Here is a 25,185-nt window from a genome sequence, read left to right as displayed (position 1 = left end):
GAATCATTGGAAAGGCTAGTACAGGACCAGATCGAAAGGAAAAGATCCAGCGGACGATCTCCTACGCGATGGACCGACATTTTAAAAATAGTGACGAAGTCATCCGTGTTCGAGTGCACTCGCGACGCTATCGACCGTAATAAATAAAAGTTTGATTGATTGATTTATTGAAATGGAGAGACATCGCAAGGGAAAGTTTGACGTCCAACAGCAAACCCGGAAATGTAGACCGACAGCATGTACGTCAGTCAAAACAGTCACGAGCACTCTGACAATAGTGTACGACTGAGAAGAAGAAAATTTATTTAAATAAACTTTGTTGAACTAAAAACACATAGATACAAAAGACGGAGACACGTACACGCGAGCGGCATTCTGTGAACAAAATTCAATGTCGTCTGAAATAAAAACAATATGGTTATTTTTCATGTTTTTTAATAATGTATTTAACAACGTCACATGTAAGATATACTTAATTTACTCAAATGCGAGATTTTTAACGGCAGTTATGGAAGTTTTAAACCCATGGGTGTCGAAAACACAAATGTAATTTTTATTAGCTACAATTTTATCTTCCTTAGGAATTTTTTTTTCAGGAAACTTCGTATGGTCGATATATTTCACATTCTCGTCCATGGGACACTACCTGCGTCGATACACTGGCACCGTCCCACGTTGAGGGATCGGCCTGGAAGCCCTGGACTGCCGCGGACCAGGCCCAGACACTAAAGCGCCGCAAATACACGTTCCTAACGGACCAATAAGATTTTGCGGCGCTCGCCATTGAAACACTGGGCTCATGGTCGACCGATACCAAACAGTTAATAAAAGAAGTGTCGGCCAGATTAATAGGTGTCTCGGGCAACCATAGGGCAGGCTCCTTCTTGGCTCAAAGATTAAGTCTGGCGGTTCTAACTGGGCAACGCCGCCAGCATTCTAGGGTCCATTCCAGAAGCGTGCAGCTTAGGAGAGATATTTTATATTTAGTTTTAGGTTTTGTGTAAGTATTGTTTTAACATTATTGTATAGAGGCTTGTTATGAAAATTAATTTCATTGGATGCTTGGTGTTCTCAAAATAATAGTTACTTTGCCATAAATTTCCATTTTAAGTGATATGTCACATGTATATTAGTCGCCCATAAATCTCATAATACAAAAACAGCTGTTTATTAAGATTTTTGACCGAATGACGTACCAGCTTTTCAGAGTTATGTTTAGGGTTCCGTACCAAAAAGGAACCCTGAGGAGGATGGTGCGACGCTATCCGTCTGTTTTTATTTTCGGAGACGATGGACTTAACTTTTCTTGAACGTTTGCCGATGCCTATATCTTCAAGATATTTTTAAACAGTTGTACTGCCATATTTCAATGTTCTCGTGGCCTTTCTGTAAGTTCTTTTTGAAACTCAGCGGACCTTCATTTTCTTTACTCGATGTCTTCCAGAAAAGTAGCTAACGCTGGAATGTTTCCCTGTACCAGACTTTCTAGTGGTGGTTTTTTTTTAAGAAAAATAATGCAAAAATAGTATAAACATTCAGCTCTAACCTACTTCCACAAAATGTTCCATTACCTTCGCTTTCGGCCATAGGGAAATAATACCTACTCGAGAAATTACATACAATTTCGCGACGGTGTTCTTCTAGATTGACCATAAGTTCAAGAGAAATAATCCAATGCCCATGAAACTTACCGGATTCATTGACAGGTATATAGACAGTTACATATTTTAGTTTACTTTTTACATGTTCGAACTTTGTCCAGATTTCACTCCGCATACGTTACTTTGACGGTCGGTTAGCGGTGCCTTTATATATGTACAATGCATTACATACATTCGTCTCAAGTGAAATTATACATAAGTACAAAATAAGAGCAAAATTTATATTTGGTACAATTTAAACTGAAAATGCCCACTTGCCCTTAGTGCATCGTATAAAAATCGGCAAACGATACATCTTCTCAACATGCAAATATTACCCTTTGGTGTGTTTGTAAGAAAACTAAGTAGCTGACTGTTGTTTTATTAAAACGGTCCTCTGACCTGCATGCACATATAATTTAATGGTATTTTGAACTATTTTCTGAAATCGGCTTTTTTGTAAACGTTTTTACTAAGTATGTATATTCTGACTAACAAACATTTTATAAAAGTATAGGTAGGTATATACAAAATAAATAAAAATCACAAGTTATCATCAAAGGTCAGCCAGGGTGAGCTATTTACCTTATACATAATTTGACCTCACGTCGTACTATAGTAGTAGTAGTATAGGCAAATAGCATAGTAATCATAATTATACGTTCATGTTCAGAATCGATATTTAAAATAAAGTTTGATACTTAACGATACCGCGGCGCGGCATTAAATCTCAACAAAAAAATCTATAAGTACTTTGCCATGTTGATAATTATCCATTTTTATTTACTTTTTAAGGATTGTTTTTATTATTAGTCTTTTTTACTTAGGAGGTTGTTAAAATTTTTAATTAAATAGTTATTTCAAGCTTTCTAAAATACCCCTACATTACTATTTTATACCAACATTGGCGTCAAACTTATAACTTTATAACACCCCTCTTTATGCAGAGGGGGTTAAAATAAAACAATGTGATTAAACTGTTTTTTCTACTCGGGTACTTTTATCTGTCATTTACATAGTCACGAACGAACATATAAGGGCATACATTATTAATACTCCTTAAAAGTCTATAATCTATTGCCCAAAAAAGCACTTGTGTCGTTTTAGAGACATTACGATACGGTAAGCTAGTGCAGGGTAGCAGGTGCCACACACCGGTACATTGCTACCAACGTGACAAACGATTGAATGCATACGGTTTTTATTAAAAAAGAAACAAATTTGTACTGAGTTCATTGCTACCAACATAATAAAAAATACTTTTATACCCTACAGCACCACGACCCTGGTGCGGTGCGGTAGTGTGTAACGGCTTTAAAAAAAAATAACCATAGATATTACTCGTTTGTTTCTCGTTTCCCGCCTTTCCCGGTAATTTCTTGTTCTTTGAGTTCTTTGCGGTACTATTTGTTTTGCGTTCATAAAAAGTGTTGAAAATGGACAAAGAGGACTACATTGTTTCTACACCTGAAGAAATATCCGCTGCAGCACAAGCAGCGACCGAAAATTTGTTGCCTAAGTACTAAATCTCAGCACCTATACGACAAATCTTATGAGAAGTGCATGGCGTGGAGATTGGAGCACAAAACTTCGTCATTCTCTGAAAACGTCTTTGGTGTATTTTCAAAGACTAATTGGAAGCACCGGATCAGATCTATCTATATCAATCTATCAAGGTTGGTATATGTTATAAAAAAATTTAATACACATTTTTAGGGTACACAGTACAACAAGCTATATTTATGTACATTTTATATTTTTGCATTGAAACTGAATATTATTTAATTCTCCTTTTTCTTGTTACAGGTTGCAGTAATATTTGGTATTATGGGTGCTTGTCGCAGACAAGAGCTACATACATATAGTAGGTAATACCTACTATCCAAAACTTACATTGAGATGTTCATAAATAAAATTTTGTTTATAATTTTTTGTATTTTATTTAATATTGCCTACTCATAGAAAAAGCATTGTATGCAACGTTGTATAAGTAGTCAAAAAATGCTCATGACGTATTTATTAACAATGTTCGCCTTCGGCTCACATTGTTACCCACGCCACTCACATTTTTTGACCCCTCTTATAAAACTGTTGCATAAAATACTATTGTGAATAAAGTTAAAAAGTCTTTAGTATATTCACCTAATAAGTTTCATTCAAAAATACACCTTGATACACTGTCACAAAAAAGAAGAAATCATAAAATCAACTTGGAAATTTCAAGTTAACACTAATGTAACCTCACAAATTATACTGAAAGCCGCAATGCTGCGTGTTACTTGAAAATCCTTGAAAGAGGAGGAGCCTGTGTCCGATTCCAACCGACGTTTACCGAACAGTAACGAAAGGTTCGTTGAGAATTCGCAAAACCAAGATTCATCCAATGTAAGATGAACTTTCAATGTGTTCGAGGATCCCTTGCGGATGTATAGAAGGAGGTATACAATGGAGGGGGTGGAGGTCTTACCAGAATGGCTGGTTGGGCGAGAAAATGCGTGGAAATCGCACGCGGAATTCCGCCAGGATTTGGTTACGTAACGGCAGTAGAGTGACGGCAGCACCGGTGGCCGCTCGTCTGCGCTTGTGTGCCAGGAAAACATAAATAACAACAACGTGTTTACGGTCGTCAACAACGCGAAACTTTGTTAGCTGTTCTTCGATTGGTTTTTGGTAAGTAACCTTTTGTTTTTGTATTTTAATATTGTTGTTTATGTATTAATTATTGATTTGATTTAGAAGGAATAATAGTATAATTTAAAATATTTTTGACTATTTTTAGTTGCCTTCGCCATGGTGAGCTTAAAAGAAAATGAGAATGCGTGGCTAGAGTTATTTTGTAAATGCATAGAAAAAACAGGACGTGTTTAATTACCTATTTACAATTATTACTTTTTGAATTAGATTCTGTGCTTAGTGCACGGAATCTAATATAACAAACAAATTTATTTTACTAGTCCTAGAAATTAAAATATGTATTACGCATATGTGTTATTTTTTATTATTTAATAAATACGTTTATACGTTTTAATTTAATTAACACTATCATCACAATTGTAATAATATTTGACACACTTATTTAGGTATACCAACCAAAACTGTAATAATAATGTAATTGTATTATTGTAACATAATAACTATAATTGTAACTTAATTTATCTAATTTAATTTCCATTTTTGACGTGTAATATGTAATTATATTATAAATAAATGAGTATGAGTATGAGTATGAGCCAAAAGACGTTTTTTTATAATTTTTATTTGGAGCTTTGTTTGCCTAGTAGTGGCCATATTCTATTGTTTATTTTATCAATTAACTACTTACTTTTTCAATATTTAGATAGTATTTTTCGTTTTTTTTTTTTAATTTAAACAAAACGATTCGTGACATATCGAATTATTACAATTTTAAATATTAGTAATAAAGACTAACTACAGTAAGTACCTACTTTAAGTCTTCAACCGAAACTATACTAGTTTTACTGTATAATAGGGTATTTTCCTACTAGTCAAATCAGTTACTTTTTTAGAACTGTCAAAATGATTTGCTAATATGGAATTTATATGAAACAGTACATCGTGACGTCACGGTCAACTCACCTACTTTTTATATTTCTATCCGATTTATTAAAGTGAACTTGTGTTTAAACATAACTCCTATCTGTGTTTTTCTAATAATTATCGGATGCATTTCATGCATGGTGTATAATAATTTATTTTTAATACAGAATAGATGTACAGTCAGCTGTAGAGACGATTGGATCCGCCCCCCTGCATAGAAATCTGTTTGCAGGGGGAAGGGGGGCAAGTATCTCTGTAGCTGACTGTACATTGGAAACATTAAAGTTTTTGGAAAATAGAAGCATATTTTTTGAGGTATACGTCATTCAGTTGTAAGTATTTTAGGATTGCTGCCAATTTTATAATTGTATGTCGAGCGTTATTCCAATTTACCTGAAAGATAAAGTTAAAAATAAATATATTTCTATATTGAAGCTTAGTACCACTGTTTACACTTTGAATTTCAAATCGCTTTTGTAATTATTATAAATGTGTAAAAAACTGAGGAGAGGAAAGCGTCATACAAAAAAGGCTTTGGGAGAATGAGCCGTGTGCGTTTCAGGATGAGTGAAAAGCACGCATTAAATTAAAGAGTGGCAGATGGTCTAATTAAGTTTCTAAAAAGTTTCCTTTTGCAAAAAGTAGGTATATACATACATATGTGTTTTGTATTTTTAAAACTATGAATGAATACGAACGACGCTGTGAGATTAATTAAAATATAACTGCTACAAAACGTTAATAAAAATGGAATTTTAGGAACCAAGCATTTTTTTGTGCATTATAAGTAAAGCAGTTTACACCATTTTTATTAACTGTCAACTGAATTAAAACTTTACATAAAATAACGCGTGTTCCGAAACTAATAAGTATGACATCGTCTATACATAGAACCTGTATGATATGTCTGTATGTAATATGGACCTACTTTAATAGAAGTTTTACAAAATATATTCATATTTTATGTTTTGTCTAGATTTTTGACAATCGAAGCAACAAATTAGAAAATAAGGATTTTTAGTAAGAAAATATTCAGGTATGTCTCACAATTTCAAAAAAATTAATATCTCACTCGATCTGTGTAAGTACTTACAAAAAAATCCGTACTTACCCAATTTACCTTCTTGGCCGAAAACGCAAAAATTATAGCTACTGCATCGTTGTTTACGCGCCCTTGTTTATTTGCATTTGCACCCTCGGTGATTTCGAGCAGGCAAAGGTTGAATGAGGTAATATAAACGTTCCTAAAAGTGAACGATTGTAATTTCCTCATTTAATAGATAACTAAATATCCATGTCGCAGTCGGATCGTATAATCCGCCGTATTACATTACGGCTAGCCGTTTTCAAAAACAGGGGCGTTTTGAAATGCGGCGGTTTAACGATTAGCCGTATTGAATGCGGCTGAATGAGAATCCGCCGGAATGTATTCGGCGCCATACGTTCTTCAACACGGCTAGCCGTAATGTAATACAGCGAGTCATTAGCCGCCGCTTTGACAGTTTTTAGTTCCCATTTTTAACACTCGTGGCGCTGGCTGACAAACGCTGGGGTGTCCATCAAATCTGGAGTTTGTCGGACTGTTTCTTTTCAAAAAAAATTTCCTTCGCAACTTAACTAGACGGAGCCCCGCTTCGCGGGGCTCCTATTTCTGAGCGGTTTGCCCTTCGGGCATCTGAAGCTACCTAACGAACCTAACCTACCTACCTATTGATTAAGTGAGACGTCCGTGAAAACATTACACTTTGGGGAAAAAAGCGTAGGTAGGTAATTAGGTTAGGTTCGTTAGGTAACTTCAGATGCCCGAAGGGCAAACCGCCCAGAAATAGGAGCCCCGCTTGCGGGGCTCCGTCTATTTAAGTTGTGAAGGAAATGTTTTGGAAAAGAAACACATGTAGTGAGGTGGGACCACGGTAGAAATAATTAAATTGCAAACATTGTCAAACTCCGGTTACGTAGGCGACCGAAAGAACTGGTCACTCTACAATGTACGATGCGGCTAAACGTGGGCCGCCTTATTGAAGAACGTATCGCAGTGACAATCCGGCTAATCGTCGAACCGCCGCATTTCAAAACGCCCCTGTTTTTGAAAACGGCTAGCCGTAATGTAATACGGCGGATTATACGATCTGACTACGACATCCATACAACGACTAAGATGCGGGGGGGCAATATTGACTGCGGGAAAATTTCAACTAATCGAAATATCTTCCATGTTTTATTATATATAAGTATATCTAGAGTCACGCACAACATACACAACACATCTTTTTCGCTATCTGGACATACTTATATGGCACTCTAGTTAATTATGTAAAACATCAAGCTGTCAAGTGAACGTTATACCTGTTATTCGACGCGTCTTCTTGTCACATATACGTATCACAAAATTTTGATATACTACTCTTAAATCTAATAATAATCCTTCAAAAACGGCAGATATACTTCTCGAAGTTTACACAGAGCTAATTAAAGAATAGATCTGAATATTTGATTAAAACAAAGCCAGAGGGTAATAAGCGTTCGCGGCACGGATTTATAATTCACGGCTTAAACAATTGAATCTGCTACGATACCTGTTATTAAATATGTAAATTAGTTATTTATTCAAGCCCGCCACTTCGGCCCGCGAAAGGGGAGTTTTGCCTTAATATTTCCGTGACACTTCTGTCATAAAGATTAGCATGTTACACGAGTTTGGTAATCTTTGGTTTATTAGACTTACTTCGTTTGTGCAAATGATCCTGTAACCCTTGAGGTATTATTAATGTAGACAAATTGTTAATTTTAATTTTGAAAAGTTACCTAATTTAAATATGCACAATTGTGTAAAGTTATTGTTCACAGAGTTACACGAGGATATGACATCTATCTCAGTTTATAATTTTATTTATTGTTGTAAAAACGCAAATGGAGAGTTTTATTTCCCAATTGTTACATAGTATGGACTATTATTTAAATTAAATCATCAGTCAACAATAGAAGACCCTGGCAAAGGCCGGGATAACGCTAGGTAGAAAAAGTCAAGAAACTCGAAGGAAGCACTATGTTAAACCGGCGGAATGGAACAAAGTTAAATGGTATTTTACCTAAACAATAACAATATCTGGCGTCGGCCGCAGAGTCCCCAGAGAATCGTTTAATTTATATTATGTATTTATAATCGCGAGCGGCCAAGACGACGCAATACAAGCTAATTTCCAAAATAAATATTAGCTCAATCAAACCCGCCCTCGCCTATAGTCCCTAGCTATTGTTTCATTTTACATTCTAACAACTTCTAATAAATTTTGGCTAAGAAAGCGTTTTCACATTAGGGCGGTTTGATTGGTTTTGGTTTAATATAAATAAGTAATCAAGGAAGCTATTCTAACCAAGGAACGACTTAAATAATGGATATTTTGAAATTATTGACTACAAAGCCCTCTATGCTAGCGGTAAATGAAAACTTGGTTCTTGGTTATTAGAGTTCCGTAGTCAACTCGGAACCCCTATTATAGTTTCGCCATGTTTATATGTCTGTCCGTCCGAGGCTTCGCTCCGTGATTTACTTGGGTAGCTACAATCTGGCATGAAAATATAAATCAATCATGCGGAAAAAGTAGTAAAATAAACACTAGAAAAAATTTTTTTGCTACTTTCCCAAACTAATTGTTGTTTGTCTCATACTCAAAAACTACTGAATGGATTTTCATGCCGTTTTCACCTTTAAATAGAGTGGTTCTTGAGGAAGGTTTAGCCTATAATATGTTAAGGTTTCGTGTAACTCGTGCGAAGCCGGGGTGGATCTTTAGGAGCATTCCATGAAATTGTCTACCGTTGTCCCGTACAAACGCGAAGTTTCTGAAGATTTAAAGGTATAAGAGTTTCCTTTTCTATGACAAATGGTCAAAAATATGCACAGAAAAATATTCGCCTGCTTTAAATGCCGAGAAAAAAGTCGCAACACAGGAAATAAAATGCGTTTGTACGGGACAGCCCGTGGAATGCTCCTTTAGTTAATTTTATAAAGGTACTTTCAAAAAGTAGGTACCTACATGCAACTCTAGATACTAGATAGATATCAAGGAAACCGGTCCATCTTATGCTCTGTCAGAGATCCACTGTGTATTCAATCTGTATGTCCAATGTCTTCGAATTCTGCACTAAAACAACTTTGGAAAGGCAAGACACTGAGAATAGTCGGTCGTCGCAAGACCGTATTGTTTTCAATAAATTAACCGTAGGACAAGAGGCCCGGGCTCCACAAACAGCCCCAGGGCTCCGTCAACACAATTATTATACTCGGACAGCCACCCTCGCGTCAATAAACACCCTCTAAATAAATTAACTGGACTCGTGAAAACATTTGTGTTATCTAGGTTTCTGGAGGTCCTATTTGAGATTAGCGGCCCGATTCGAAGTTCGAGGCAGTGGGGCTTCTGATGCAGATTAGGAGATTTGTTACCTACCATCTTTTTTTTACCGAATAAAAGCAGTAGGTAAATTCATGGACACCTGTTATAAATAAGATGTTTTAGCATCAATCTTAATGAATTATGGGTTGTGCATGAATCCCTGACTTTGAGTTCCTTCCTTAATATACACGGTGTAACATGAGTAAACCGAATAATTTTAACAGCGTATTCCTGATCATATTTAGAGACAAAAATGTCCTATAAACTGTTTTTAATAAATGCCTACTTTCAGAGATAATATTAATTTAAAAATAAACAAGTTATTGTTGTTACATAATGTAAAATGCCTTTTTGATGATAATGTTGCTGGTATGGGACGTAGTCTAAATATCCTTATTGATAGATGTCAAAAAGTGACAATTAACACTTTGCAAAAAAAAGGTTTTACGAGAAAAAAAAATTAAAAATCAATTTTAAGTAACAAGTTTACCAATAAATTTTTTTTTTATGTACAAATACATTCTAAAAATTGAAAAAACAAAACAAAAAAAATTTTTTTTTTTGGCGTAATTGACCTAAACTCGTAATACATTTTTCCTTCTTTTGACCTCTTTTTTTTTTTGGTTTTCTTTTTTTTTTTTTTCTTCTTTTTGGTCTTTTGAAATGCGTGGTTAAAATTATTCGGTTTCCTCATGTTACACCGTGTATTTATTCGAGGTATTGGAGCATTCCACGGGCTGTCCCGTACAAACGCATTTTATTTCCTGTGTTACGACTTTTTAGACATTTAAAGCAGGCTTTTATTTATCTGTGGATATTTTTGACCATTCGTCATAGAAAACATACATACATTCGACTCTTATACAGATTTTCATGGAATGCTTCGAGCTTTTGTTTTTAAGATAATTTTCTCGCCATTTTCTGATGTCACTAAAACGGACTGATAAAAATAAATACTGGATTGACAGAAGCGCATTGAGTGAGTCTGTACGGTTTTTAGGTTATTATCCTTATAAATAAAACTTTCCTTCCTTACGTATACTTGGTGACGGTTTATTAACAACATTAGTTATTTCTAGACCGTAATACATACTCTCCTGGCCTGAGAGTCAATAAAACAGTGATGTCAGGGAATGAGAAGGAGAAGCCGCCGGACCCCGGTGGTGGCAATTCCACGGATTTGACGAACGATTCTGTAGCAATGGATATTGACACTCAAACAAGGAAAAGAAACGCTAAATCTCTGGAATTGACACCAACCGACTTGTCCCGTGAACCACATGAAAAAAGACCAACACAGGGTGACATCAGCAATGTATCTATTTCCACTTTATATAAACACCCCGACCTTGAAAACGAAACACGTAAGTACGACAGCAAAGATAGTGGCCCATTTATAGTGCATATCTCACGAGTAACTGAATCTCCTAATGCGGGGTCCTCTCTCCAACCCATCAGAATAGGACAAATTTTCGCAAAGGACAGTGTTCCGGACATCAAAAAAGATGGCATCAAGTCTCTTGGTCGTAATCGCGTTGCGGTCGAATGCAAATCGGCAGATGCTGCCAATAAGCTAACTGAAAATCCCTGTTTAGCTCGCAATAACTTAACAGCGTCGATCCCGTCATACCACGTGTCCCGCATGGGTCTTGTTCGCGGAGTCCCAGTAGAATGGTCAATGGAGGAGTTCGTCTCGGCTACTGATTTAAAAGAGGGAACTGGCAAAATTCTAAAAGCTCGCCGCCTTCAGCGCAAGGTCCTCAAAGAAGGCAGTTCACCATCATGGGTCCCGACCCAATCTGTGGTTGTCACAGTCGAAGGACAAAATTTGCCGTCTAAGATTTATGCATTCTACACATCACTAAATGTGGAAGTATATGTGCTGCCAACTATTCAGTGCCGGAAATGCCTGCGATTCGGTCACATTCAAACACAATGCAGATCTGACGCGCGGTGCTACAAATGTGCCAAAAAACACCCCGGTGACACCTGCAACATTGCTCCGGAACATATTTCCTGCCTTTTCTGCACAGGTCGCCACCTTGCCACAGATAAAAACTGCCCAGAATTTGGTAGACAAAAGGCGATTAAACTGTTAATGTCAGAGCAAAATATTTCTTATCAGGAGGCTGCGGCACGTACTCCTACCGTTCGGAAAACATACTCTGATGTTACAAACACCATGTTCAGCCCTGTAGCTCCAGAAGCCCCTCGTCACTCTCTCTCTTCCGATTTGGCTCCCTCTGGTTCACAAGCCGCACCGATTGCTTCTCAATCCCGCCGCCAGACTATATACCGACCTGTTCGACCAAGGACTCCTCTGTCCCCCGGTTATGACCGCGTTGCACACCAAAATATAATTTCTACTCCCTCTTCTCAACTGCCAAATGGACACGCTCTTTCACTTCCCCCCTTTGATACCGAGCCCTCTAATGACAACAGTGTGTCACTTATGTTAGCTCTAATGCAGAACTGGGTCGCCATGATTAGCGACTGTATACCGAACAACGTTGCCCATCATCTTGCTGCCATCAGAAAAGAACTAGCTTCAATCAAAGGTCCCTATGGCCAATATCCTACAGTGGAATAGTCGTAGTGTAAATCAAAAAAAATCTGATTTGATCAACTTAATCAACGAGCACTCTGTGACGGTTGCGGCCATCTCGGAGACATGGCTGAGACCCGGATCTCGTTTTAAGATCTCTGGGTTCTCATGCCTCCGGGATGACCGCAATGACGGTCGTGCAGGTAGTGCATTATTGATTAATAGGAAATATCCATTCACACAAATTCATCTTCCCCCCCACTCCCATGAAATTAACGCTGTCGCCGCTAACGTCATGGGAATAAATATTATATCTGTTTACATTCCTCATCCAAACTTAAATTTAATTCCTGATCTCTCTACTCTCTTTTTTTCTGTCCCTCATCCCCTTCTGATTCTAGGCGATTTTAACTGCCATAACATCTCTTGGGGTTCTTCACACAGTGATATTTTCTCCTCATTTCTCATTGACCTGTTCGATGATATCAATGTATTAATAATTAATGATGGTACTCCCACTCATCGAGTATACCCTGGTCAGAACCCCAAGTCGGTCTTAGATCTGTCTGCTTGCTCTCCTAACCTTTCTAGCCTGCTCTCTTATCAAGTTCTAAATCAGTCTTTCGGAAGTGATCACTTTCCTATAATAATTTCTAAGCCATCTTCAGTATCTCCTCTTCCATCTCCGGAACCTCTTTTAAAATATAAACTTGATAAGGCTGATTGGCCCAATTACTCAGCTCAAGTTGATGATAAATTAAAAATATTAGATAGTATAATCAGTCCCCTTGAAAAGTATTCCTTGTTTAAATCTATAATACTTGAAGCAGCTGATAATCATATACCTAAGAAAAAATCTTCTAGTTCTAAATTACCATCCCCACCTTGGTGGAATTCGGACTGCACTGCGGCAGTTAAGGAGAGAGACGATGCAGAACGGAGATATAATGAGACTGGACTCTCTGCAGATTTTACTTTATTTAAAAAAATCTCTGCCCAAACCAAACGCCTTCTTAACAAAACAAAAAAGAAGGGATGGAAAGGATTTTGCGAAAGCCTTAATCCTAGAACCCCATCTTCACTGGTTTGGAGAAATATCAAAAAATTTCGAGGATCTTTTAAGTCAGATCCCTCATCATCTTGCGATCCTTCTACCTGGCTGGAAGAATTTGCAAACAAACTGGCCCCTCCATCTGTCCCAGAAGAGTGCTGTCTAAATCCAGTTTCCGCTTCACATCTAGTTCCACTAGACAACCCCTTTTCTATCTCAGAACTTGACATGGTTCTAACCGGTCTCCGTAACAGCTCACCTGGAGAAGATGGAATTCCATATTGCTTCATCCAAAAATTGAGCCCCCCTTCCAAAAACCACCTTCTAAAACTGCTCAATTTGTTCTTCATGTCCGGCGAGGTCCCTGAGGATTGGAAGTCCCAAATAGTAATCCCAATCTTGAAGCCAGGCAAAGATCCTCGCCAAGCATCTTCCTACCGTCCTATCGCATTATCTGCAACGATAGGAAAGATTTTTGAACATTTGGTGAAGAACAGATTAGAATGGTTGGTTGAGAATAAAGGAATCCTAGCTAATACCCAATTTGGATTCCGCAAGGGACGAAGTACCTTGGACAGCTTAACCATTTTAACTTCAGATATTAGACTGGCCCTCTCTAAGAAGCAACAACTTGTTGGATGCTTCCTAGATATCTCATCTGCTTACGACAATGTGCAACTCCCTCTGCTCAGAGCAAAACTGCTACAGCTGAGCATACCTGCGAGAACTGTTCAAATTGTCTGCAGGCTGTTCATGGGAAGAACCATTAAAATTAGAACTGGGAATACCTTCCATCCACCTTTAACAGTATGGCAAGGCCTCCCCCAAGGCTCCGTCCTCAGCCCTCTTCTATATAACTTGTATACATTTGATGTTGAGCAATCTGTCCTCCCCTTCTGCAACATCCTGCAATATGCCGATGACTTGGTTGTCTATACCGCAGTCCACAATTTAGATGAAGCATCTTCTAGATTAAATGAGGCCCTTGTGTACCTCAAAGACTGGTTGGATGAGCATGGCCTTTCACTTTCACCCTCCAAATGTTGCACTGTCACTTTTACACGCCGCCATACCATTCCTAATGTTGTTCTTCAGTACGAAGACCAGAATATTCCCAACAACAGCAGTGTAAAATTTCTGGGTGTTATTTTTGACTCCAAAATGACTGGTGTTCCACATTTAAAGCATGTCACTGACAAATGTGAAAAAGGCATTAATGTGCTCCGATCCCTTTCTGGGGTCTGGTGGGGTGCTCATCCCTACTGCCAAAAACTTGTCTACAATGCCTTAATTCGTAGCCAAATGGACTATGGTTCATTTGTACTAGAACCATGCAATAAAGTAGCTCTCAAGAAACTAGATGCTATCCAAGCCAAATGTCTTCGAATAATCCTTGGTGCCATGAGGTCCTCACCGAAGAATGCCATGCAGGTTGAATGTGTGGATCCTCCTCTTTGTCTCCGCAGGCAACTCCTTGCAGACCGATATGTTTTGAGGGCATGTTCAATATCGAATCACCCCCTCATTCCTCGCTTACAGGCTCTCTCATCTGTGGTATCTGTAAATGCATATTGGACTCATAAACAAACACCAAGATTCATTAATAGCTTCAGAAAAATTGAAAACCTCCCTTCCTCACTTTATAGCACCAACAAAAATCCAATATTTATATTTGAATATAATTGTTTAACTTTCCGCCCAAATGTAATTTTAGATTTTAATATCAATAAAAATGATCTAGGAGCTAATATTAAATTAAACAAAGAATTAGAAAAATGGCAAGATTACTTACCAATTTACACTGATGCATCAAAATTAAACCCCAATAGCTGTGTGGGAGCAGCAATTTGGATCCCTAGGTACCGTATTCTTTTATCTTACAAATGTCCTTCACAGTCCTCCGTCTTCACCGGGGAATCAATTGCCTTAATGGAAGCAGTTGCATACGTTGAGTCTCACAAAATTCCCAAAGTTATCATTTTCTCCGACGCCAAAAGCTGCCTCCAAGCTGTATCTGGTAACCAGCTCAAAATGAAAATGATTTCCCCTTTCATCCTGAAACTTAAACAATTACTATACAGATGTGAAGAAATAGGCTTACAGGTAACATTAGTCTGGATTCCGGGTCACTGTGGGATTAACGGCAATGAGGATGCTGACATGTGGGCTAAGCAGGCCACTCTCAATGGATCGGAGACTCACAACATGGTTCTTGCATCTGATTTAATGATTAAAGCTCGCCGTGACTTAAGGGACGATTGGCAACAATTATGGGATTCCTCTAGACGACATGTAGGAAAACACTATGGAAACATACAGCCAGTTATACCTAATAAACCATGGTTCTTCCGTTTTCGCTCTGCATGTAAATGGGCCACGTCTACACTTTGCCGGCTTCGTTTGGGTCACGTCTGCACACCAGTATTCCTTGCAAAAATTAGGGTGCGGGATACTTCTTTATGCGAATGCGGTCTTGACGAAGGAACGACGGAGCACATTTTCTTTTCTTGCAACAGACTTAACCACTCGTTATATGATGTCTTACCGAAAAATATTCCGCGGCCTATCAATTTTCATACGCTTCTGGTTCTCATGGATCCTCCCATCACTGGAATTATTCTTAAACATATTCAAGAAAATAATATAAAACTGTAACGGCTCTACTTTTTTCTATAATACTTGTCATCTTACATCTATTGTCCATTTCTTATTTTTCTCCTTATGTTGGCATGCTTCCTAACTGTCAAAACTATCGCCCTTCCCGTTCTTTTTTTTCTAATAAACTGTACATATGTCATGTGTTGTCTGTGATGTCCATAACAATAAATGTTTTTGTTTTAGGTTCCCAGCACATTCCTATACCAAATCAAAATTATTATTCACCGAACATTCTTATCGTGCGTGGTACGTCTTAAAACGTCGTCATTGGCAAAATCCCTCCTGCCAAAATAAGAGGGGAAAGCCATAAAAAAAAAAAAAAAAAAAAAATAAATACTTACATAAAATACGAAACGATTTAATTACTTGGAGTTTTAATACTTACGGTTTTTCGGTCATATAAATACTTTCACTTGAAACATCACTGCATAAAATTTTCACAAATACACACTCACTTGTTATTTAGTTATTTTTGCTGGGCATTTTCCGCAAGTCAATAACCTCAACCATTGTGCCATTTGTGCCTATTTTGCGTACACACTCACTTGATTTTAACTTTCTTTTACTGGCAAATACATTCTTAACTTTCTGTTAGATTCTATGACATAGGTACCTACGCGCATCACACGGTAAAATGATAACAATTATATGAAATAAAGGGAATTACTACGGGGTTATTTTTACTAAACTATCATCAGAGACGTCATAATTTATGACGGTATTTTTTTTCTTTAATGACATAATGACGTGTATTAGATGGTTAAGATACGGAGGTAGAATGCAATAGTTTTGCAATGTAGGTATGTTTCCCGATGATATTTCCCTTTCATTCCATTTACTACGTCACGTTACCTTAAATGATTAATTATTACCTAGAATACATTCATTAGCAAGTTCGAACTTATTGTTTGATCTTAATAAAAATATATAATTTTTTTGAAAAAACACAAAGATGTTCTCAAAAAATGAAGAAAAAAAAGTTTAAGCCGTTTTCGAAACACTTCTTAATGTTTCGGTTTTTATTGTTACAGGTCTTTAAAAATGGCTGCGCGACCAGCTCCGCCACGTACGAAGAAACAAAATCACGCGAACATTCCCTGTCCCATAGAAAACTGCGCCCGCTTCACTTATGGCAAACTTCCCGACCATCTGACAAAGATCCACGGCCTGACAGGTGCGGAACGCGACGCCCTCAACGAACAGCAGAGAAAACGTTTTTTTAATGGAGAACTGTGTCAAGTTCGATATCTCAAAGAATCAGCAATCAGAGACCTTTGGGGAAGCGATTATGATGAACCTAGGATAAGAGCGAAGATACAACAGAGCTACGCACTGGTCAAGATTCGGATTATTCCGTTGGCAGCGACACAACGATCTCGTCCGTTAACGGAGCAAGACGCTAACGTCCTTACTGCCTATAACGCAAGAACTGCTCCCAGACCTGCAAGAGTGCAGCGGGCCAGAACCCGAGCTCGGCCCTATACAGTACCAGAAACGCCGCAAGTTGATCGCAGAGCATCAAGCGAGTCCAGCGAAGAGGAAAATACTAGAACCAATCCCTTACCTCCATCGCCGCCACCGTCATCTCCGTCTCTCCCGCCCTCTCCAGCCCCTTACGAACTTCAGCCAGTTGAGACCCGTTTACAAGACATATTCGACTCCAAAATCGACGCAGGCTACAAAGCAGTCATAGACAATATGAAGAAATCTATGACGATGGGAAGAACGCTCGGAACTCGAAAACGAAAGGCATACAGAACTTACAGGCGGTACGCTAAAAGACTTATAGCATATCTTCACAGACAACATTCACCTCTGGCATACGATGTCGACGTACTCCTATGTGGAGAAAGACAGGTGTGTGCGTTTTTGGAGCATATAAGTAGCGAGCATAAGACGAAAACTTTAAGGAATTACATCGTGGCGGCGATCAAGTTGTTGGATTCTAGACTGTTCGCTATAGAAACTGACCCGTCGTGCAAAGAGAAGGTGGCCTCCATGACGCACGTGTATGATGTATTGCATGGGAAGTTGAATGAATGCGACAGGTTGCTCGCACAGAAGGAGCCTTGTCAGAAACAGGTCGCGGCCTTCGACAGTGACGAGATGGATACAAGTTTCAATGAAGGATACGAATTAGTTTAGAACCTTAAACTATTCGTTTCGTTTTTCCAATCGTCATTCCATCATACGTAAATAGAACCAAAGTTAAAATCAAGATTTAAGTTTTTTTGCAACTATTTAGTAGCTCATAGTAAATTGATGCAAGGTCAATGAATAATGACTGTGTATTTATTATTATTAAACCGTGTTAACATTTCATATTTATTAATGTAAATAATTCAATACGTGTCTCAAGCAATAAGCTTCACATACCTATACCTTATATGTACAATAGTATAGGTAATAGGTGCATTAAATGTTTTAACATAATTATGTTAAGTAAGTATGTAAGTAGTATTTAAACAGAAAGTAACACTTTCAATAATGTGCAATAAATAGTACCAAATGTATTATGTAATTAAGTCTGATCTCACCGATTATGTACATATATACATATATATCGCACTTAAGGACGTTTAAATCACTATGCAATATATACAAATACAGTATCAAACTGTCAGTTTGGCGTCCTATATGTGTATTTATTTAATTTTACTGTTTCTTTGTGTAACTAAATAAAATACAGTAAACATAACATGTTAGCAAGACGTAAATTATTGTTTCATTATATATCTGATACTCCCCAGAACTTACTTTTAAATTCTTGAATATGGAAAAAGAAGTTGATACCTAATGGCGGCTATCACACTGGATTGACTGGATGCGATTCGCACATCACTCCGATGTGCGAGCGGGATGTCGCTATAATACGCGCATAGCGTTGTCTCGCTCCAACTTCGGAGCGTCGTGCGAATCGCATCCAGTATGATAACCACGTGGATTGAAATATAGTCATTTAATTTTACAATGTCCAGACCGTTTCCTAGGTGCAATCTGGAGCATATTGTCTTCATACAGAATGTTTCATGACATGAGACGGGCCTACACTCTGATGAATGTAAATTATGTAGTCAGTACATTTACTGCCATCTTTCAACACAAATGATTAACACTTTTAGAACGCCATTTGACTTTGATCCTTATTTTTTCACCGATATGTGTTAAATTTGTCATATGTCAAAAAGTATCTACTAAAATCACGCTTTTAAGCAGGTGCTGCCCCCCCACAACTCCAAGCTCGTTTACGCTGGTTTTATTTCGCATGGTAGGGTCTGCCATCTAGTGGCTTTCATCTAGAAATGGAAACTTGACATAGATAATGCTTCTCGCTAATGAATAGGAGGCTTCTGTGCTGCCGTCTACAATTCATGCACGCTTCCTTATGGCAGCGACATCTGTGATTGAATAGCAAAAGCACTAACAGACATAAGAAGGCATTTAGGTAGGGTAGCCGAGCTTCGAAAACGAGGTATGTGACAAACATATATTGTACTCGCTTCAATACACGATAACCATATTAAAAATATGAAAAAGAAATAGTATTAGTCCTGAGAAAGAGATAGCGGTAGCGCATAACGCCTTATAGATGAAAGTTCAGCTATTCACTTTTAGATGGCGTTAAAATCAATTTTCGTAATTACATCTTCTTAGTCTATGCTACCCTAGTACTTGGCGATCGTAACTGCCTGCTCCAGATTCTCCACCAGCGGGACGCCCACGTTCCGAACGTTCCATTCTCCACCGAATGGCGCCACTCGACCAAAAGAAACGCTCGTTCGGATGCTTACGTACAAATGCCATAGAGTAAGAAAATACTAAGAAAATTCCGCTTACGCGTTTCTTATAATGCGACGCGGTTTTCGTTCGTTTATCATTTGTTTGTATAAATAGGCTATCAGTATTCAAGGTATTGTATTACCCAAGGCACGATTTACTCATTGATTGATTAAGGGCCAGTTGCACCAACCACATTTGACAGACCGGCGCTTTACTATGAAACTTTCCATAGGTAAAAATTTAGCGAACTCTTTAACGATACGAACAGTTTGGTGCAACCGACCCTAATTGTTAAGTGCGATTTTTTTACATATGCTAATGCATGAACTCGCACGAACGAACGAACGAAATTTAATTTGAACTACTTATGTTCTTAAATCGTTCTTTGTTTTAATCATCACATAGCATAATGAGTGTTTCACATTTACTCAACGTTATTGAAGGGCCGAATGTTGACAGACGGATATCGTTTTGTGGAAGAAACTACTGGAAGTTGATGTTATTTTAGGCGCCTTACTCAGGGGCTATTCTTGTAACCGTGCTACCTTGAACCACGAATATGTGTAATAAAACTGAAGCATTTTCCACGAGAATGACTACGATGATAGAAATATACAGCTTGGCAAAAAAGAGTAGAAATTAAAAGGTGACAACACTGTGTGTGTCCCTTTCAAACTAATTTCTATAAGAAGACGGGACGACACTTTTGAATTTCTACACTTTTTTGCCAAGCTGTATTATAATACTTAGGCCCACTTGCACCATTCACTAACTCGGGGTTAACCGGTTTAACCTGGAGTTACCATGATTACCAGTACAATTTGACACTGGGTTCACGGTTTAACTGGTTAACCCCTGATTAGTGGTATGATGCAAGTGGCACTTATAATAATAAGAAGAATAACAGTGGAAAATAGGCACCAAATTGGAAATCAGACAATAGGGAATATTAGGCAAAGCTCTTCGTAGATGGCACCTTTGTGCACATACAGTAAACAAACCACATTGACAGATCACACGTCACGTCAATCACATGGCCTACCGCGAAATAAGAAAATCGAAATTTCGTTATCTAATCTCTCTATCACTCTTGCATATTCGAGCGATAAAGAGGCAGATAACTAAATTTCGATTTTCGCGTTTACCGGTAGGCCCTTGTTAACAAACCGCCTTGATGCATCAATGTCATATTTGATTGTCTGTCAAAACTTTCAAAAATCAGTTTAAGGCACAGTATGTATAACTTGGTATATGAATTTACTGAGTCGGTAGTGCTGCACTCTGGCGGCAGAACATTGCAGTAAACACAGCTATAATTTCTGTTAAGTCTACATTAAAAAAAATCCCATTGAATCTTGTCCTCTTCTATTTTAACAGACCGTTTAAAAAAAGAGGTTATTAGAACGAATTTATTTTGTAGATATGTCGGCGGCCGATCTTAACATCAGACATATCGTGAAATTCCTAGGCATATCGTGAAACGTGAAAATCTTTGACCCGTTCCCTGAGTCGACGGAGCCCCGCTACGCGGGTCTCCTATTTCCGGGCAGTTTGCCCTTCGGGCATCTAAAGCAACCTAACGAACCTATCCTACCTATATATTGTTTAATATCATAATGTCACTATCGTCAAAACATTACACAGGAACATTACTATCTCACATTATAGACGGGTCTAACGCTAAAATATTACATTACGATCTACCTGATCTTACGATCGGCCGCCGACAGATGTATTATGGTTGTTACCTCAGAACTCACGCATGTACTAAGTACCTACTATTAGGTATGTATAATATTTTATTTCGTCGAGTTTAAAGTCGGTTTTCATTTTTCTTTTTTTTTGTGATGTGGATTTAAAATAGTTTTTGTGCTACAAGTACTTTTTCTCCTTTTTTCTCGTTCCTTCAATGCTGAGGATCGCGACCATATATAATTTTGTCACCATTTAGTGCGGTCATAGGTAAGCCATAGAGACTGCACGGTGCAGACTGCCACCTGTCGGTCCCTTCATAGCGTTCGACCAGCTCATACGTGCCCCACCCCGAGCACATATGCCAATCATTGAACCTAAATAATTTTTCATTTCTCATGCTCTGAAAGAATCTTGTTCTATAAGATGTGCAGAAAATGATACGTTTCTGCACTAGATCATTTTAGGTTCCAAGTACGATTTTTTTTTTTGTGATAAGCAATTATTAGGTATAAATGGATTTGTTATACAATTTCCATTCTGATATTTGACTTCCCATTCCATAAATTACTATACTTGTGCCTAAATTGTTAATTGATAGTACCCTCAAAAAATACTATAAAAATGTATTTTAGTCATGTTCTTTAATAAACACTTGCATTTTACTTTCCTCGTATTCGAAATAAAAAGTAGAGTGTTTTGTTTAACTCGATGAAAGGCATAATTTCATCCCTTGGTTAAAAGTCATAAAATTCATGTTACTCCGTTGCGTTGGAGACCGCATAATATGTAAGAAGAATGTGAATGTGTTACAAGCTTTCTTGAGCTTACCGTGGGGCTTAGTCAATTTTAGTAAAAAAGAATCCTATAATATTTATTTAAATACAAATACAAATGCATTTATTTCATTACTTTTTACATTAGTTCTTAGGTATAATATATAATAGTTAGGTAGGTAATTAGTCCATCGTAGGTATATGGAGTAAGTAGGTAAGTATTTATCTAAACATTATGCAACAAATTGTGTAAGTAATGAAAAGGGTGCGGGTACAGCTTGCTGAATTTAAACCCGCCCTTGGTCAGCTAATTGGCTTATTTATTTATTTTTATTATTTTTAATGAGTTCTAAGGGTGGCAATGAAGAGGTTTGTTCTCCTAGCTGTTCAAAGTGCAGCAAGTATCCAATTCCAAACGAGCGACACAAGCTGGTAATGTCTTTCTACACGTATGACACACAACATTTTACAATACATTACGCTAGGAAATAACACATGCAAAAAATCCAGCCAAGTGCGAGTCGAACACTCAAGGGTTCCGTCCGTACCGTATCATCACAATAGCTTCTCCTCTTGACCTGATTTTTAACTCCTAGCGCAAAAAGACCTCCAAGCGAAAAAAGAGGGGTGTTATAAGTTTGGCGCCAAGGTCTGGCTGTCTGACTGGCATCGTAGTTCTCAAACGCATGGACCGATTACGGTGCGGTTTTTTTTACATGAAAGCATGTTTCAAGTACTACATACGAGATACATAATATACTTGGATTTTTATTCTAATTATCAACAAAAAAAAATATACTTTGCAATGTTCAAAAAAAATGATGACGAGGAATGAAAACTATAGTTGAAAAATAAAGTGTGGAAGTACTAAATAAAATGTAGTGGTAGTAAGTAAAAACTCAAGTCCGTCACAGGCGTCAGTGTTGTTGATCTGGAGTATAGTTTTTAGGGTTCCGTATCCAAACAGTAAAAATAAAACCCTAGTACCAAAAAGAATAGATAGTATAGAGGAGTCCTGTCATTGTGAATTTTGTAGTAACAGTAAATTTACTGTCATCTATCGACACACGACTAAAACTCAAAATATAAAACGTATAAAATTATAAAAAAAATGTATATATATGGATAAATGATTTCATTATTTTTATATCATTTTGATCCATGTTCATTCACTCATATCTATGTGTTAAAATTGTTAAATATGAAACAGTGTCGTCACGCCATCTAGCCGAGTATAGGCTAAAGGTATGTGCGGCATCTATCCGAGAATTACTTTTTCTTGATTTTCGAGGCACGTTTTTTCCTTAGACTTTATTCACCTTATACGAAGTTACATATGTCTTTGCTATTACTAAGACTTCGCTGTCCGTCTGTTCGTCCGTCCGTCCGTATGTCTGTCACCAGGATGTATCTCATGAACCGTGACAGCTAGACAGTTGAAATTTTCACTGATGATGTATTTCCGTTGCCGCTATAACAACAAACACTAAAAACAGAATATAATGAATATTTAAGTGATTTGGGTGCCGTTTTTTCCTTAATGGTACATACTTCCATGCGGTCTAGTGTCATAAAACAGGTAGGTATACGCAGGTAGGTAGTACGTAAGTATATGTAAGTTGCGAGAACATAAAGTGCTGTAACCGATTTCAAATAACGTTTTTGAAGTGAATACTTCTTTAGCGGCGCTGAGCACTTTTTGAGGTGGGGAAAAAATGATAAACTCGATTCAGCGTAACGCGTAACATAAGTCATAACGTTGACTTCATGTGTCACGGACAATGTTATTCACCAAAGAACTTTAGTTATAACGTATCATAATTAGGTCAATTATTTAAAACTGGACTTTTATATTAAGCAATAAAGCTCAATGTTCTAATCTTGTATGTACGGGCTGAAATACGAAAATCTCACAGTTACATTCTAACTTTATATCACTCAAATATAATTCAATAAAGCTACATCTTGATGAAATCGCTAATAAAAGTGAACTCTAGTACTGGTGAATAAAACTCAAAATATCATGACCAAATATATTTAGATGCGAGGCCTGCAAGGTAACTTTACAATTTCTATTCGAATTTTAAACAATTAACGCTACAAATTTCAGCTCACTGGCCAGCAATTTCGGAAGTAAAGTTTAACAATAGAAAGGAGGATGTGTCAATTATACATAGTGCTGCAGACATTTTGGACTAGTCATTGACTTTTCACTTCTGTCGGCACTCCCGGAGTGCAACTCGTTGTTTTTTTTGTAATAAATATAGTTGGGTTTACGAGTATTTGTTTCGAACCCTACCTACGTGATAATGAGTAGGACGGACAGACGTCAGTTCGCAATGTCAGAGTGACTCAACGAATACTAATGCGTAAAAACAAAGTTTATTTATATCTTGGAAGAAAATAACGTCCCTTTTTATTTTTGACCAACAACTCATTGCTCGTGTTTGCAATAACATGTTATTTACTGTAAACGCGAGTGACTCTCAAATTTTATAGACCTACCTACTTCATTATTGGTAGAGGTATACCAAGATAAGTCTGCAACGATTTTGATAGCACACGCAGTGCAAATGTTATTTAAAATGTCAAACTTCTATGAAATTGTGATGTATAAATAACACTTGCATTGCGTGCTATCGAAATCGTTGCAGACTTATCTCGGTCTAATTCTAATTTTATTATCCATGACACAAAATATATCTGATGTGAGAACACAGCAGCAGTATCTCCACGAAAAAACTGTGAAAGAAAACTAATGTTTAGCATTCATTCTCAAATGACATTAATGATTTCTCGATCAGTGCAACGACAAACAATGCAACGCAAAGCGAGGGTGACGTCATCATTCGGTGCAAAGTGCATACATGCACCTCACCTCTTCACGTTCATGCCGCCTTAGTGTTCGTTCCTTTTGTGAGCGACACCAAAGGGGCCCTATCCCCTTCGTGCACCCTTCTCTGGGTCACTGCTCGGATCTCGGTCACTGGCCCGACCTTCGTGGTCTTACGTTTTGCGCACATTTTGATTGTGCTACAGACACAACAACAAATAATCGGATTTCATTAGAAAGTAATAATTAACCAAA

The 25,185-nt window shown here is 37.6% G+C and overlaps 2 protein-coding genes across 2 annotated transcripts in view; one reads left to right on the top strand and one right to left on the bottom strand.

The window, feature by feature from the left end:
* The window catches only part of LOC134664704 (muscle-specific protein 20), a 141,159-nt gene that overhangs the window by 101,458 nt on the left and 14,516 nt on the right, over positions 1–25,185 (bottom strand). The window lies entirely within an intron of this gene.
* Positions 3,920–18,439, top strand: LOC134670744 (uncharacterized). Its single transcript, XM_063528563.1, has 2 exons — positions 3,920–4,310; positions 16,881–18,439. The coding sequence occupies exon 2, from the start codon at positions 16,891–16,893 to the stop codon at positions 17,992–17,994; it is 1,104 nt and encodes a 367-aa protein (XP_063384633.1). The 5' UTR covers positions 3,920–4,310; positions 16,881–16,890; the 3' UTR covers positions 17,995–18,439.

This window comes from Cydia fagiglandana, chromosome 1 (assembly GCF_963556715.1).
Source record: "Cydia fagiglandana chromosome 1, ilCydFagi1.1, whole genome shotgun sequence".
Taxonomy (NCBI): Eukaryota; Metazoa; Arthropoda; class Insecta; order Lepidoptera; family Tortricidae; genus Cydia; species Cydia fagiglandana.
This window is presented reverse-complemented; position numbering and strand designations above follow the sequence as displayed.